Genomic DNA, 19,175 nt, shown 5'->3' on the forward strand with positions numbered 1-19,175 from the left:
GGATACAAATGTTTGCACCGAGCGAGGAATCGAACCCGCGATCATCGGAAGTAAAGTCATGTGCTAAACCGCTAAGCCACCGAGGCTGTCATGTCTAAAAACCTTAATATTAAAGTTCGAATTTTAATACTTGTATTAAAATTCGATCCTTCTTTGATCGCTTCCTTTTTAGATCGCTCTGAATTAATCTATAAATGAAGTGTTTGTTTGTAATTTCAAATTAACATTTTTTCACTAAATGCATATGAAAGTATATACGGTACTTACATAAAAAACAATTTTTTTTTTTACTTGTGTCTGAATCGAACTCGCGATCATCGGAAGTAGAGCGCTGTGCTAAACCGCTAGATTAGATCAGCGAGGACGTCATTAAGTGCATATAAGTCTATAAATATTGTTAATTAATGTTTGGCAACTTCCTTATATATTTCTCCAGCTGACAGTTGTCCAACCGGATGGTTGACTATAGCAAAACAAGATAATGTATTCACGTGACGCCCGTGCTACATCTCATGCGTTCGGTTTCCAGAGGATTAAGATATTATATGGTATTACAGTGAAATTACAGGGTACATACCCTGTAAATTCACTGTCTTACCTCACCGTTCAGTTGATAGAAAAAATTTAAAGTCAAAATCTTTATATAAATAATTATAAATAGATAACCCTGGACAATTAACACAGCGCCATCTAGTCCCATGGTAAGCAGAGCTTGTGTTATGGGTACTAGACAACTGATATAATCATAGATATATTTTAAATACATGCGTAATATATATAGAAGACACCCAGACCGATACAAACATCATGCTCATGAATACAAATGCTTGCACCATGCGAGGAATCGAACCCGCGACCTTTGGAAATAAAGTGTGTTAAACCGCTAGACCAGCGAGGCCGTCATTAATTGATTTAAGTGGATGTAAGTTTATAAAATCTAAAATCAGAATCTTTATTTATTTTCGAATTTTATATGGATAGTAAAACTTACAAAATTTTATATATTTAGAATCTTATATATATAACAAAGCTTATACAAAGATATATATATATATAGAACCTCACACTAGGCGAACATGTTTCACGGGAATCCACAAAACAAACGTCAGATGTTTTATCCATTATAGATCAGTAAGTTGAAGTAGATCTGACATATCATAATAGTCTGCAATAGACCTACAGACAAATATATATTTTATTGAACATATTACTAACAATACCCCCTGTTATCCATAGTTTTTTTTATGGATGATATATGGAATGGTGCACCCGCCTGCGCCAACGGTTTACGCGGGGCACCAGTGGAGGATAATAAGATGAGCATGAGGTCAGGTCAGCCCATCGTGACAAATTCACCAGGAATTTATAACGATGGTTTCCAGGGGGTACCGCGTGAAGGTCAGCCTGACATGGTACAGCAATGTACCATGTCAGTAATGGAGTCATGAGTATTACTAAGAATCGATTTCCCCCCGTAGTCCATAGTTAACCAGATTCTTTTAGACAGGTAAAGACTGGTTAACCTTTGTTAGTTAATTATTATTATAATAATAGTAAACTTGGTTACGAATGCTAACAACTAAAATTAACTTTCATTTCTCACTTAACTAACACATTGACAGCTGACCAGAGTTACGCTAACAAAACTGAGTGTCGTTTTAAATATATGGTAAACAAAACTCAGTGTCATTTTAGATACGTGAAGCAAAGGTAAATAAAACTGAGAGCTGTTTTCAGTATGTGAAGCAAAGTTAAACAAAACTAAGTGTCGTTTTAAATACGTGAAGCAAAGGGAAACAAAACTGAGTGTCATTTTAAATATGTGAAGAAAAGTTAAACAAAACTGAGTGTTGTTTTCAATATTTGAAGCAAAGGGAAACAAAACCGAGTGTCGTTTTAAATACGTGAAGCTAAGGTGCCCACGCAGATGACTTTGTAGTGTGTCTTGATACAAAATACTTTGTAAAAAGTCGAAGTATGACGGTAAAATGTACACAAGTTTAAAAATAGATATTGGCAGCCCTACATTAATTTGCATTAAGCGATTCGTTGTAACGTAACATATGAACGTTACTACATATATGATCCTACATGTCCTATGTAATGACTTATGTGTTTAGACTACTGGTCTAATGGTTTAACACATCGGGTTACCTTTCATGGTCATAGGTTCGATACGAACACAATATGAACATTTATACATATTTGATTTATTGGTTGCCGGGTCATTGTGCTCCCTAAAATATGGCTGGCTCCTTCATCATACTCGTAAACGGGTGCTGCTTCTAGGGATTGGTCTGCTTTAATCACCACGATTGATTTCCTCTTATTTGGTTGTTTAACCAGTTGGTTGTATATTTAATATTTTTTTCTAATTGAGTATTTAATTGAACTAGTGCTAATTGGTAGTTTATATTCATACACTTCAACTTAAAATGTAAAGTAACAACAACATTATTTAAAAGAGCAAAACGCAAGTTTCTTGCTCGTTCTTCTTGCTATGAAAAGCTTTCCGAATGAGAGGTAGATTAAAAAAATGTGATGACTATTCAAAAGTGCTTCAATGTAAGTTTATTTTTATTAAATTATTTTCTATTGTATTCTATTCTATAGATGGTTTCCAGGAGGAACCGGAGGTCAAGAGTCTACATTACTAAATCCCCTTTCCCTTTTATATGCGGTTGTGTGGGTCACATAAAACGCACAACCTATCTGGTCATGATCAGTATATTGTTTGGGTATTCCCCCGTACGACAATTTAGAAAAACCCAAGTTACATCATATGTATTAAAAAACGGCATAGAACCCATACAGTCGCGGACAAAAGTACGTTACATACGTACATTAACCTATATCCTTACTAATATTGTTAAATGTATAATCAGGGATGTTTGTTACTCTTTCAGGTGAAAACTACTGAACTGATCATTAGGAAATTTTGTACACATGTTCTTGGAGGTATTCGAATGAATTTAGGATACTTTTTATTAAAAAAATAGAATAATTTTTATAAAAAAAATTTTGCTATTTCAGCGCCATCTAGCAGTCAGTAATGAAGTTATTCAAGCGATGTCGCGGGTTAAATTGTCACTATGGGCTCACTGACCTGAACTCATACTCAAACTTATCAATGCCATTGGTGCCCCGCCACCGACTACCAGCAGACCAGTGAGGGCCCTAGTCATGATGCATATTGTTTTTACTCAATAACAATAACCTATTAGAGTACTGATGCAAGTAGCTCGTTATTAGAGCTTTTTAATGTCCTATTTGATTATTAAAGGTTCAGGTAACGAACACTGATTAGACTCTTTCCTTTTGCAATAGCATATGCTGGTGGTCACTCTATTCTCCCAAATTTCAATTTAAAATCAGATTCATTTTTATTGTAAACATGTACAACGTTTATTTGAAATGAATACGAGCTGACTTTCTTGTCAGTTCTTCTCATCTCGATATAATTCGGTAGATTTGACATATCATAAGAGTCTGTAATAGACCTACATGAATTCATATTTTGAATTGAAAAAGCAGGCGGTTGCATAAAAAAAATGTTAAAAAAAAATCTTAAAAAAAAAGACTTAAAAAAAACGGCAGCTCTATGGAAATTAACGACCGTGACGTATAAATTTTTTAATGTCGCCAGTCCATACCGTTTATGTGACATTGGCCCTCAACCTGCCAATTTGGCCTTGCTTGTGAATATAACGTGTTCAGATTGTTCACTTATTCAGTCGGTTAACAAACTCTGCGCGATAACATTGTTTACGTTCCATTCCAGCTCGTAAGTTGCTGAAAACGTATATTATTAGAACATTTTAGTGTTAATTACGAGTATCATATCAATTTGCAAGATACATATAGATATGTATATACATGTATTGTAATAGATTTTACGCATAGACAACTTTTGGTGAACGTTTAACAGTGTTGCTTTCAATTACTGTTATTTTGGTGTTACGATGTTGTATCTTTTCCTTATTGTGGATTGAAATATCAACAGACTTGTATGCTGTTTGTCGGTTGATATATATTCGTTGTAAAGGTAATTAGTAATAATAATAATAATATTTATTCATGATACACATTTACATTTTAATTATTCTTATAATAGCCTTACTCGCGACATCGTCCGCGTGCAAATAAACTATTTTTCTAAAATAAAAGTAGCCTAAGTTACTCCTTATTACATCGGCTATCTGCCAAAAAAAGTCCCGTCAAAATCGGTCCAGCCATTTCAGATGTTAGCCGGAACAAACAGACAGACAAAAATGGTAAAAAATGTTATTTTGGTATATGTACTGTATTTATATTCATATGCATGTAGTAAAAAACGGTTACTTCAATTTTACAAACAGACACTCCAATTTTATTTGTATGTACAGATTTAGATTATGACAGCTGTTTGCTATTGGGGTGGGCAGATTAAGTGGTATATGAGAGATTTTGGCGAAGTAAAAAAGGTAAATATAATCGAATGCAAAATAAATAAATAACCCTGGACAATTAACACAATTTAAAGGCACTTTTCTTATAATGCCTATTTTTTTTTTACTGTTATGTTATATCCTATATTTATTTTTTGTTTGTACTAATACAAACAAAAAACATATATAATAAGAGATTAAGAATTCCTTAAGTTAATAAAGAATCTAGTCGCACTGTAACCATAGCTTGTGTTGTGGGTACTAGACAACTGATATAAATACTTACATGTTATAAATAGAAAACACACAGACCGATACGAACGAGCATACTCATGAATACAAATGTTTGAATGAATGATGAATGAATGAATATTGCACCGTGGGAGGAATCGAAACCGCGACCATCGGAAGTCAAGCGGTGTATTAAGCCGCTAGACCACCGAGTCCGTCACTGCTCTTCATTTAAGAGTTATTTAACCCTATTGAATTTTTTTTTATGGATGATAATGGAATGGTGCATCGCCTGCGCTAACGGTCTACGCTGGCGGGGCACCAGTGGAGGATGATAAGATGAGCATGTCAGATCAGTTAGCCCATCGTGACAAATTCATCAGGAATTTAACACGATGGTTTCCAGGGGGAACCGCGTGGAGGTCGATCTGACATGGTACATTCTGCAATGGGGTTATCAATCCACATTACTAACAATCTACGTCGACCTATCTAATCTACGTATATCCGATGCTGTTAATTAGTTAATTGAAATTTATTAGCATATGACGGTCTTGGTTGTCTAGCGGTTTAGCACGCCTTACTTCCGATGGTTGCGGGTCGATTCCTCGCACGGCACGTCTGTGTGTGTGTGTGTGTGGTCTTGTCATGCATATGCATAATATTGTGTGTTACAATTCTTAGTAATATGCGAAAATAACTCTATCTGTCTCTCTCACGCCAAAACTACTTAATCGATTTAAATGAATTTTGGTACACAGATAGTCTAGACACTGATAAAGTACATAGGCTAAAATGAGTTGTAAGGTGTTGAAGGGGAGATGGAAGTATATGGAAGTATAGCCATTTTTCATGCTAGAAGATTGAAAGTTATTTTTTAGGCTGTTGATTAGATATTAATAAATATGACATTCAAATTTGTAAAATGTTACCCTTAAGGGAGTAAAAAAAATAGGGGATGAATGTTTGTATTGAAAATCGTCATTTATAAAGCTAGAACGATGAAACTTTTTTCTTTGACTTTTTTGGGTTAGATTATTAAATATTTTTTCATTATTTGGTAAAGGTCACTATAAAACGCGGACGAAGTCGCGGGCACAGCTAGTTGTATATATGTAGTACTATTTTTCCCGCTTTAATTTAATGACGTCACAATATATGTTCGTTCGTGAATCTTCAAATTATGTGTGAATTTGTGTTCAAATCAGTCATCTAAGTAAATAAACACATTATCAGACCGGCGTCCAAACAAGACTCGCCCATTTATATGCAACTAGTGTCAGCCTGCGACTTCATATAACCATAACAGACTGAGACAAAAAACAGTCTATCCCTCTCCATCCCAAAATCATATAAGTACCTGTTATATACGTTTGTGAGACAAAAGATAGTGTATCCTTCTCCATTCTAAAGTTTCAAGGTTTTTTTGTATATTTTATCTAATTGGGTGTTATTTGGCGGAAGTTTGTTTCATTACTATTAAGTATGCTAAATCCATTAGGATTTATATTATCTAACATATTGTGACATGTGTTTCGCGTTTAAATGAGGCATCATCGGACTATGAATAGAGTTTGGATATACTCGTAGTGCGGTCGCGGAATAGTCAACACTAGGCTCCAACGCGGTATAGTCAAAACTAGACTCCGGATAGTCGACGTGTTTAATGAGGCATCGGACAATGAATATAGTTTGGATATACTCGTAGTGTGGTCGCGGAATAGTCAACACTAGGCTCCAACGCGGTATAGTCAAAACTAGACTCCGAATAGGCAACGTGTTTAACGAAACATCATCGGACAATGAATAGAGTTTGGATATACTCGTAGTGCGATCGCGGAATAGTCAACACTAGGCTCCAACGCGGTATAGTCTAAACTAGACTCCGAATAGTCGACGCGTTTAAGGAGGCATCATCGGACAATGAATAGAGTTTGGATATACTCGTAGTGCGGTCGCGGAATAGTCAACACTGGGCTCCAACGCGGTATAGTCAAAACTAGACTCCGGATAGTCGACGTCTTTAACGAGGCATCATCGGACAATGAATAGAGTTTGGATATACTCGTAGTGCGGTCGCGGAATACTCAACACTAGGCTCCAACGCGGTATAGTCAAAACTAGACTCCGGATAGTCGACGTGTTTAATGAGGCATCATCGGACAATGAATAGAGTTTGGATATACTCGTAGTGTGGTCGCGGAATAGTCAACACTAGGCTCCAACGCGGTATAGTCAAAACTAGACTCCGAATAGTCTACGTGTTTAAAGAGGCATCATGTGACAATGAATAGAGTTTGGATATACTCGTAGTGCGATCGCGGAATAGTCAACACTAGGCTCCAATGCGGTATAGTCAAAACTAGACTCCGGATAGTCGACGTGTTTAATGAGGCATCATCGGACAATGAATACAGTTTGGAGCTTAGTGTTGACTATTTCGCGTTGGAGCCTAGTGTAGACTATTCCGCGACCGCACTACGAGTATACCAAATTCTACACATTGTCTGATGATGCCTCGTTTAGAGGCGAAACACGTGCCGCAATATGGGTGTAGATCCAATAACGGTCGGAATTTGACCACTAACAAGAAAGGTCCCCCCGGATTGTTAGTAATGAGGGCTGATGACCCCATTACTGGAAATGTACCATGTCAGATTGACCTCCACGCACCCTGGAAACAATATTGATAAATTTCTGATATATTTGCCACAATGGGCTAACTGACCTGACCTCATGCTCATCTTATCACCCTCCACTGGTGCCCCGTCCGTTAGTGCAGGCGGGTACATCATACCATTATCATCTAATAAAAAAACAGGAAAGGTTGGTGAGCTTCGCTGACAGATGACTTATCCATACTAGGTATCGTAAAGCGAATTTTGTCCGTCCGTCTATAAGTTTGTTACAACTAAATAATGAAATCTATACATCTATACATATAAATAAAATTGGAGTGTCTGTTTGTAATATTGAAATAACCGTTTTTTACTACATGCATATTAGTATAAACACGGTACATACACCAAAATAACATTTTTAACAATTTTTGTCTGTCTGTCTGTTCCGGCTAATCTCTGAAATGGCTGGACCGATTTTGACGGAATTTTTTGGCAGTGTAATAAGGAGTAACTTTGGCTACTTTTATTTTAGAAAAATAAAGTTTTATTCCACGCGGACGAAGTCGTATGTACAGCTAGTTTGAAATAAAATTCTCTAGCGCCGACTTAGCTCCTACCATATAGTTATACCGTCTATATAGCATATATATACCATACAGTCTGCTAAAAATATTTTACTTTAATAATTTATAATAAACTCTTTCATAATTTCATCCCTACTTACGTCGCAGTGTAATTAATTATGAGCAGAATATTTTACTTTAATAATTTATAATAAACTCTTTCATAATTTCATCTCTACTTACGTCACAATGTAATTAATTATGAGCAGAATATTTTACTTTAATAATTTATAATAAACTCTTTCATAATTTCATCTCTACTTACGTCACAATGTAATTAATTATGAGCAGAATATTTTACTTTAATAATTTATAATAAACTCTTTCATAATTTCATCTCTACTTACGTCACAATGTAATTAATTATGAGCAGAATATTTTACTTTAATAATTTATAATAAACTCTTTAATAATTTCATCTCTACTTACGTCACAATGTAATTAATTATGAGCAGAATACTTTACTTTAATAATTTATAATAAACTCTTTCATAATTTCATCTCTGCTTACGTCGCAATGTAATTAATTATGAGCAGAATATTTTACTTTAATAATTTATAATAAACTCTTTCATAATTTCATCTCTACTTACGTCACAATATAATTAATTATGAGCAGAATATTTTACTTTAATAATTTATAATAAACTCTTTCATAATTTCATCTCTACTTAAGTCACAATGTAATTAATTATGAGCAGAATATTTTACTTTAATAATTTATAATAAACTCTTTCATAATTTCATCTCTACTTACGTCGCATTGTAATTAATTATGAGCAGAAATTTTACTTTAATAATTTATAATAAACTCTAATAATTTCATCTCTACTTACGTCGCAATGTAATTAATTATGAGCAGAAATTTTACTTTAATAATTTATAATAAACTCTTTAATAATTTCATCTCTACTTACGTCGCATTGTAATTAATTATGATCAGAAATTTTACTTTAATAATTTATAATAAACTCTAATAATTTCATCTCTACTTACGACGCAATGTAATTAATTATGCGAGCAGAAGAATAACAAATTTAAGATAAGTAAACGTAATGGCGTAGTTATCTATATTTAGCACATTTTTACTTTATCTTGTATTTATTTTTGCTAGCAAACCGTGTTTATAAAGTTCGGATCCCACGACCTTATTGTGATTATACACGTGTATTTTTATTTACTATTTGAATATGTTATCTCAGGACAATACACACAGCGCCATCTAGTCACTAGCTAAGCAGAGCTTGTGTTATGGGTCCTAGACAACTGATAGAGATATTTAAATACATACATAATATACAAAGAAAACACCCACCCTGTTCAAAAAAAATTACTCGTAAATACAAATATTGTAGAAATGAAGTGGAAGGAATTGTACCCGCACTATGATTAATAAAGCGATGTAATTCATAATAACAAAAGATTATACAAACAAAATATTTTTTTTTAATTAATAAGAAAAAAAATTAAGTCTATAGTTAAAAATGTTCATAAACTATAGTTACATAGTTAAATATGTTCAGCCCGGTCAGGTCGCTAGTACCCGATCTATTTATAATCTTCACATTGCAAAGATAATAAATTTTAAATTATCTGTGGAAATATCACGGACCAAAGGCGAGTTCAACGTTATAAATAAATTACGGCATGTAGTATTATTTATTGGTAAGATTAAGTGAAAATTATTATAATGTAATAGCGAGTTATTATATATATAACGAAATATATATTATAATCCTTACTAATATTATAAATGCCAAAGTAACTCTGTCTGTTTTGCTGTCTCGCTATCACGCAGAAACCACTGAACCGATTTAAATGAAATTTGGTACACAGATAGTTTAAGGATATAGGACTACTTTTTAATGCAAAATAAGGGTTGCAAGGGGTTCAAAGGTTATATGGAAGTATCGTCATTTTACGCGGACGCAGATAGTATAATATATAATACAAAACCGGTCATGACAATTAAAAAAAAATAGTTTACTCAATGTTGCTATAACCTTTTTTATGTAATCAGAATGATAATGATAAACAAAGCGGCTCACCTAATGGTAAGTATTACCACTTACTTGGGCGGACGGCCAAGCCTTGCTTGTTGGCAAACAACGATATATGGAAACTAGACCGTACCCGCTTCGTTGGGCGGTAAACATTTTTTTTTACACACATATGGAATACTGTTCTCATTTCTGGGCGGGAGCACCACAATACCAGCTACTGGGGGGAAAGGGATCGTTAGGAATGTGGACTCTCGACCCCATTGCTAGCAATGTACCATGTCAGGTCGACCTCCACGCGGTTCCCCCTGGAAACCATCGTGATAAATTCCAGATGAATTTATCACGATGGTCTAGTTAGCCCATCAGGTCAGTTGACCTGACCTCATCATCATCTTATCATCTTTCACTGGTGTCCCGCCAGCGTAAACCGTTAGCGCAAGCGGGTGCACCATTTCATTATCATATACAAAAAAAATACCAGCTACTGGGGGGAAATGGGATTGTTAGTAATGTGGACTAATAACCCTATTGCTAGCAATGTACCATGTCAGGTTGACCTCCACGCGGTTCCCTCTGGAAACCATCGTGATAAATTCCTGGTGAATTTGTCACGATGGGCTAACTGATCTGACTTCATGTTCATCTTATCATCCTGCACTGGTGCCCCGCCAGCGTAAACCTTTAGCGCAGGCGGGAGCACCATACCATTATCATCCACAATAAAAAAAAATACCAGCTACTTTGCGCAGACGGGTGCACCATTCCATTATCATTTATAAAAAAAAAATACCAGCTACTTCCATTTGACCACATTCAGAACCGAGCAGCCAGAATCATTGGTAATCAACGTCTATGTGACAGACTCGACCCATTGGCTTTGCGGCGTGATATTGCATCTCTGTGCATTTTCTACCGCATATATCACGGGGAGTGTTCTGAGGAATTGTTCGGATTAATACCAGCTGCTGAGTTTCACCACCGTACCACCCTCCAGAAACTAAAATACCATCCTGATCACCTGGATGAATGGCGGTCCTCCACAGTGCGGTTTTCTAGAAACTTTTTGCCACGCACAACCGCATTGTGGAATCACCTTCCAGCAATGGTATTTCCGAACCGATACAGAAAAGAGCTTATTCCTTTTTAAAAGGCCGACAACGTACTTGCTATTCCCCTGGTGTTGCGGGTGCTCATGGGCGGCGGTAACCACTTACCATCAGGTGAGCCGCATGCTCGTTTGTCCCGTGTTATAAAAAAAAACACAATTACATAAAAACGGTAATACCGTTTCGAAGAAGCATTGTTAGAAACACAATTTTATATATTAGATCGCTATTGTTTTAATGTTTCAGGCTCGAATATCCTCAAGTCGCCGCGTGCACGGCGCGTCAGAACCACTTCCATGTCACAGTCCAACAAGAGAACCACCGCGGAGAGTATACTGCACGCAGATCGGCGCACCATCTATACGGCTGGCCGCCCACCCTGGTACAACTGTACCGGCGGACAGGAGGTCGAGCCGTTCCTCATTGGTCAGTAAGACTTGATAATCACTATCAAAATTTCTAGATATTACGTGGCAAAATATAGAGAGATGATCTTCCTGTTGATCGTTAAAGACTGTTTATTACGCTCTACTGGAATCAAAACTTAGATATAATATAAAATTCTTAGGCAATAGTTATAAATACAATGAAAATAAGGCATTCATATTACAAAAAAGAGCTATTAGGTCCATTGCCCGTATACAACAAGTGCAATATTGTAAGCAATATGTTAAAGAATACAGAATTCTGACTGTACCATGCCTGTACATATTGGTGCTGCTATTAACAGATTTTGAAATAGTATTGTTGGTAGCGAGACTAGTGAGAGCCAAAACATAAGAGAATGGATTAAATCGTAGAATAGATTAACATTATAAAACATACCCCTAATATTGTGAAGCATAGTGAGGATTTCCAAGCAGTAAGGCTTTATAACTCTTTGGCCAATAGATTAAAGATAATATATAATTGGAAGATTTTTAGGGAGAGGTTGCGTTTTCTGTTGAAGCAATCTTTTTACAATGTTAATGAGCAAAATTTGTATAAATTCAAACATAATATACATTGCTAATGAATAAAGAAATATCAATTAGACCATTGGGAGAATTACAGGGACGGTCACTTTTGGAATCCCTAACTTTTATAATTTTTTCTTCTGACTACTCTAATGCTGTTGGCCACAGCTGGCCTTTATAGCTTCACCGGACGATAGGGAGCGAGTGCAGATGGCACTCCTAACCCGCGGAAGGACTTATGGAGTGGCTGAAGGCCAACTTCCGCTTGACGGATACGACTATAGTCTGAGGGCATCGCTAGGGTTTCTAACCTTGGTTCAGGCCGTCGTAAGTTCGATCCCCGTTTGAATTGGACGGGGGATCGATCGGAGAAGACTACCTTTCAGCATGAGTTCATACTAGGAGTTTACAGTAGTAGGTACTTTCAATTATAGAAACATTTAAAATCTTTCCTTGTTATAATGTTATCGTAGTAAATTAAACTTTCCATACATATATTTAAAACCGAAATTCATTTGCAGCCTCTTTTTGTTTGAAGGTATATGTGGTGGGAGCGCATCCGGTAAGACCACAGTTGCCACTAAAATCATAGAATCTCTCAACATACCATGGGTCACTATAGTCAGCATGGACTCATTCTACAAGGTACGTTATACAGCTTCTTTATTATATATCTCTATATGAATATAATACTTGTTTTTACTGCAATTATCTTAATCTTAATTATATTATAAACGCGAAAGTTTGTGAGTATGGATTACTATGGATGTATGTTAATCTTTCACGCAAAAACTACTAAACGGATTTTGATGATACTCGACAGTAATATAGCTTATGCTACAGAATAAAACATAGGCTATATTTTTTATTTAATTTAACGCGAGTGAAACCGCGAGCTCAGCTAGTAAATAAATAAATAAACGTAGCCTAAGTCCACTTATAACATAATATATATATAATATAATATGCAGAAATATACTATATATAACATACAGACGTACAGAAAAATTTCTACTAAAATCATCCGCTATATAAAATTGCAGTATTATCCTAAGAAATTATAAATCTCAATATATACATATACATACAGTGGACCCGCGGTAATCCGGCCCCTGTCTAATCCGGCCCCCCTTGTAATCCGACATTGTCTATTATTTGTTATTGAATATTACTTTGACAATATACTTCAGAGTGCATATACATACATACATATATAACATAGAATCTTATCACTGGATCTGTAATTTGTCGGATTACAAGATACTCTTTTGTAAAAAATTCCGGACTATAAGCAGAGGACCCTTAAGCAGCACTCTATAATCCGACAAATACGATGGTCCGACACTGCCCTGCAAAACGTTTGTCGGATAACCGGGGGTCCACTGTATATGTATATAATATAAAGAATCATCATTGGATCTATAATTTGTCGGAATACAAGGTACTCTTTTGTAAAAAAATTCGGACTATAAGGGGTCTTAGGCAGTACTCTATAATCCGACAAATTCGATAGTCCGACACTGCCCTGCAAAATGATTGTCGGACTACCGGGGGTCCACTGTATAAAAAAACTGCGAACAAATAAAAAAAATATGGATGGATCTATAAATATTTGTTATTCTTTCACGCAAAAACTAATGATCAGATTTCAATGAAACCTTATAGTAACAGCATAGCTTATACATCAGAATAATAAATAGACTATAAATTTATCGGGTGAAGCCGGGCACAGCTAGTAATACTAAAAAACATGTGCAGGTGTTAAACGAGAAGCAGCATCAGGCTGCGACTCGCAACGAATACAACTTCGACCACCCGGACGCGTTCGACATGGAGCTCCTAATTACAGTACTGCAGAGGCTCAAGGAAGGCAAGAAGGTCGAAGTGCCCATATACAACTACGTCACACACTCCAGGGAAAACCGGACAGTGAGTAATAGATATATAAATATTAATAATTCAAATAATTTGAGCACTTTTGAAAAGTCATATTTTTTTATTCTACCGATCATTCGAAACGCAGCCTCATCGCAAGAAGCATCGTCAAGGTACTTTTTATTGCACTCCGTATTCTAAATCAAAAATTATTTATTCTTGTAGGACATTTTAGCCGCTTATAAATGTCAAATTTTTTATGTTATATTTTGTTGCCTACTGTCCAGTTCAGTATATAGATCCATATCAAAAATCATTCATTCATGTAGGATATTTTAGCCGCTTATGAACGTCAAATTTTTACATTCTAATTTTATATTTTTCCCTACCGTCCAATTCGGTATATAGATCCAATTAAGAAGAACTGGCAAGAAACTCAATTGAATTTTTTTTTAAAGCCAGCTAATTTACAATGTATATTTATATATGTGTCTATGTCTTAACATTAAATGAAAATTCAGTGCATGAACAACTATTGCCATGCACGCCCGTCATTCAAGTAATCGTTTAGTGAGTAATAGGCTTTGCTCAGTAAATATGATTTAACAGATGTTTTGAATTTATTTAAGGGTAATTCCAACATATCCTTTGGTATCTTATTGTAAATTTTTATACCTAACTAGCTATCCCTAAAACGTTGTTTTGCCTTAAAAAAAATTTGGGGTGGACTACACCTAACATTTAGGGGAATGAAAAATAGATGTTGCCCGATACTCAGACCTACTCAATACGCTCACAAAATTTCATGAGAATCGGTGAAGCCGTTTTGGTGGAGTATGGGAGTATGGGGACACGAGAATTTTATATATAAGATTAATTGAGGAGAACTGACAAGAAATTCAATTGAATATTTTTTTGAAGCGAGTTTATTTACAATGTATAAAAGTTAGGACTTAAACTCCTTGCAAACACATACATGTATAAATATACTCAAATTACAGGCAGTCCTTGTACTTATGGCTTGCTCGAGGACTGCCTGTAAAATGTTAAATAACTTATCTTCGTTTTTATCGTGCTATCGTTCTTACTAAATTGAATAAATTATAAAAATTAACATAATTTCAATACGTGAAGCAAATCTTTGACAAGAAAAACTTAATAATGTTCTAACTTATCATTTAAATGAATTATCTGATCTGAAATATCTTAACGGATGGTAGATTTGACATATCATAAGAGTCTGTAATAGAGCTACATGAATATTTTGATTAGATTTGATTATTGGTTTTCAGAAAATAAACATACACTAATTTTGGCGGACGGTAGCATAAGAGTCTGTAACAGAGCTACATGAATAAAGATATTTTGGTTAGATTTGATTATTGGTTTTCAGAAAATAAACATACACTAATTTTGGCGGGCGGTAGATTTGACATATCATAAGAGTCTGTAATAGACCTACATGAATAAAGATATTTTGATTAGATTTGATTATTGGTTTTCAGAAAACAAACACTGATTTTGGCGGACGATAGATTTGACATATCAAAAGAGTCTGTAATAGAGCTACATGAAGAAAGATATTTTGATTAGATTTGATTATTGGTTTTCAGAAAACAAACACACTGATTTTGGCGGACGGTAGATTTGACATATCAAAAGAGTCTGTAATAGAGCTACATGAATAAAGATATTTTGATTAGATTTGATTATTGGTTTTCAGAAAACAAATATACACTGATTTTTTCAGACGGTAAATTTGACATAATAATATCATAAGAATCTGTAATAGACTTACATGAATATAGATATTTTGATTTGATTATTGGTTTATTTGACATATCATAAGAATCTGTATTTTATTTTGATTTGATTTGAATTTTGGTTTCCAGAAAACAATGTACGGTGCAAACGTGATAATATTCGAGGGTATTCTGGCCTTCTACAACTTGGATGTTGTGAGACTGTTGGACATGAAGGTGTTTGTGGATACAGACGCGGACATACGACTCGGCAGGCGGTTGAGGAGGTCAGACTTTTTATTTTATTTTTATTTTATTTTATTTGGGATACAAACAGTTTCACAATGTAGTATGTATATAAGTACATAGATATGAATTAATAATAGTAAAACCAATACAGATATCCACGGGTTAATACTTATGTTATGTTACTCTTATTATTATATACATTATTTATTTACTGGTTTCTACTTAATATGTCTAATAGGGTTTTCTTAAATTTAAAGTATGACAAATCAAATATATCTAAATCAGGAAATTTGGTGTTAAATACATCAACAATATGGTGAAGAGGCGCTCGTGCACCGGCGTACGTCCGATAGGTTGGGGTGAAGAATACACGGCGTACCCTTACCGAACGACGGTGCACACTGGTTGGTACCACGTAGCACAGCTTATTAGTTAACTCAGTACAATCAAATGTATTTGCACAAATTTTATACAGGGTCATAGTATTAAGCAAAATTCGTCTACGTTCCAAACACAGCATCCTGTATTTGTCTAATAGTTGTGTGTACGATAGCCTGAGGCGACAACATCTAAAATCAATTGTTCGTAAAAATTTACTTTGTACTTTCTCCAACATCTCTATATATTTGTTAAATACCGGACTCCAAACAGGGGTCGCATATTCCAGTTGGGATCTTATAAGAGATTTATAGAGAAATAGAAGTGTAGAGGGTCGCTTAAAGTCACAAGAAGATCGCATAACAAAGCCAAACATTCTCATTGCACGATCTTTAATTGAGTTTATATGTTCATCGAGGTGCAACTTTGAGTCCAATAAAATACCTAAATCTTTGACTAATGTAACGGTTTTCAAATCAGTATCTAATAATTTATAGTTATAATTAAATTTATATTTCTTTTTTGTAAAACTTATGTTGCAGCATTTAGTAAGACTAAGTTGCAGCTTATTATTGATGCAGTAGTGAGAAAATCTATCTAAATCTTGTTGAAGTTGGATATGATCATCAAAATTTCTAATAACTTTGTAAATCTTTAAATCGTCCGCATACATCAGAAAACTTGAATTTAGAAAGCAATTTTTTACATCATTGATGAATAGAACAAATAATAAAGGTCCAAGGATAGAACCTTGTGGAACCCCAGATGATACATTGACTATATCTGACTTAAAACCATTGACGACTACTGTCTGTGTTCTGCCTGATATATAAGATGAGAACCATCTCAGCAGGTCACCTCGAATGCCGTTATAAGCTATTTTATTGAGAAGTAGTTCATGATCTACCTTATCAAAACATTTTCTAAAATCAGTGTAAATAACGTCAGTTTGCAATCGACTATCCATATTTTCAAATAGATCATTAGTAAAAATCATAAGGTTAGTTATAGTCGATCGACGCTTAACAAAACCATGCTGTTCACACATAATACCACGATGGAGACTAGGATAAATAACATTATGTATTAAGCTCTCAAATAGTTTTGCCAATATAGAAAGAATAGATATTGGTCGGTAATTTTCAATATTGTGTTTATCTCCGCTTTTATGCACTGGTGTTATATGAGCATGTTTCCATAATGTAGGAAAAATACCCTGTCTTAGGCATCTATTATATAAAATGTGTAGAGGCCTAGATAAAGCGTTAGCTGTAGACTTAAGAAAAATTACAGGTATTCCATCTGGACCTGGTCCTTTGGAGATATCTAGGTCACTTAATCCTTTCGATATCATTTTAAGGTTTAATTCGATATCATTTATAATATCACAATTATTGGCAAAAGAAGTTTTCGGATGCCATTCCTTAAGATTCAATGTTGACGGCTCAAAAGATGAATTGAAAAAGGAAGAGAATGCATTACATATTTCTGTAGGTTCTGATACAGATGAATTCTCGTAATGCATTGTGGCCGGTATTGTGGAAGTATTTTTGCAGTTTGACATATAAGTCCAAAAATATTTAACATTAGTTTTAATCCCATCTTCCACTCGATTAATATAACCAAAGTAACATTTTTTACTCTCAGATTTAAATCTAGAGCGATATTTAGAGAATAACTCATAATCAATTATATTACTATATTGTTTCCATTTTCTCCACGCCTTCTCTTTATTTTTAAATATATGAATTAATGCAGGAGAAAACCAAACAGGGTAACGTGTAGACATACGGCGTGTAGTGGGAATGTGCATTCTTATGATTGTGTAAATAATATTATAAAATTGGTCTACCGATTCATTGACACTAAGACCACGTAAAATTAGTTCCCAGTCTATTTTAAAAAGCTCTTCATTTATAGTGTCATAATTGGCTGAATTATATTTATATTTAATAGCCAGGTTATGTTTCATAGGAGTAAAATGTGTATTCAATGACATGAACACCGCAAAAGGCGGGTGATATTTGTCAGGCGGTAACAAAGGTATACATGGCATCAAATTATCAGTGGACATGTTCGATATACACAGGTCAAGTACTCTTTCAGTTTGATTTAATATGTTGTTGTATTGAAATGAATCAGTATATGCCATAAAATCACATATATATGAACACACATCACCACTCCCCATACTCACCATACCAGTATTGCGGTCATTGCATATCCAATTGATATGTGACAGATTGTAATCGCCCAACACATGAAATGAATCAACTCCGTCTCGCATCACGATATCACGCAGTGTATTAAAATGTGTTAAATAAGCATGGTCCACCGTTCGGGGCGGTATGTAGGCAGCACTGATAATATGCTGTTTACTATTGTGTGGGTCGGTCGGGAGCGCAACGATGACGTGCTCGATGCCAACAGCGCAGTCAGTAGTGACACTGACTGGGCGCAGATCACGCCTCACTGCAATCAAGACTCCGCCGCCGTCTTGTTTACTAGTTAAGGAACGGTTGCGATCACAACGGAACGTTACGTACCGATCGTCAATAAACTCATTATTTGCAATGTGTGGAGTGAGCCATGTCTCAGTCAGTATAATTACATCATATGAATGCGACAGAATATTCATGTATAGTATTTGAAGTTTGGTACGAATCCCTCTACAGTTCTGATAGAATAATGAAGTCACAGTGTCGTGCGCCACTTTAAAAACAGGCAGATTATTTTAAATGTAATATTTATGCGTACAGGCCACAATACACACAACCAAAGGTATATCACCTTACTTAATTTCTTACATAAAAGTGATTGGGACAAGAGTTGAATGCTAGGACATAATGTTCTTTGCCTACCCCGTAAGTAGACTGACGTGATGAAAAATAGACAGACGGCGATTATTATATTAGAAGTCCGGTTAAGCATGTTGTGATGGAACGCAAGATATGATAATGAGTC

At 35.0% G+C, this 19,175-nt stretch overlaps 1 protein-coding gene across 2 annotated transcripts in view; it reads left to right on the forward strand.

The window, feature by feature from the left end:
• LOC131851499 (uridine-cytidine kinase-like 1) overlaps window positions 1-19,175 on the forward strand; it is a 44,074-nt gene that overhangs the window by 14,031 nt on the left and 10,868 nt on the right. For both annotated transcript variants that reach the window (XM_059202005.1, XM_059202006.1), the window contains exons 3-6: window positions 11,258-11,437; window positions 12,506-12,612; window positions 13,726-13,896; window positions 15,735-15,871. In XM_059202005.1, the coding sequence (XP_059057988.1) occupies window positions 11,258-11,437; window positions 12,506-12,612; window positions 13,726-13,896; window positions 15,735-15,871 (595 nt within the window). The remainder of the gene's footprint in view (window positions 1-11,257; window positions 11,438-12,505; window positions 12,613-13,725; window positions 13,897-15,734; window positions 15,872-19,175) is intronic.

Source organism: Achroia grisella, unplaced genomic scaffold (genome assembly GCF_030625045.1).
Source record: "Achroia grisella isolate CSIRO2021 unplaced genomic scaffold, CSIRO_AGI_Agris_v1 utg784, whole genome shotgun sequence".
In the NCBI taxonomy this organism is placed as follows: Eukaryota; Metazoa; Arthropoda; class Insecta; order Lepidoptera; family Pyralidae; genus Achroia; species Achroia grisella.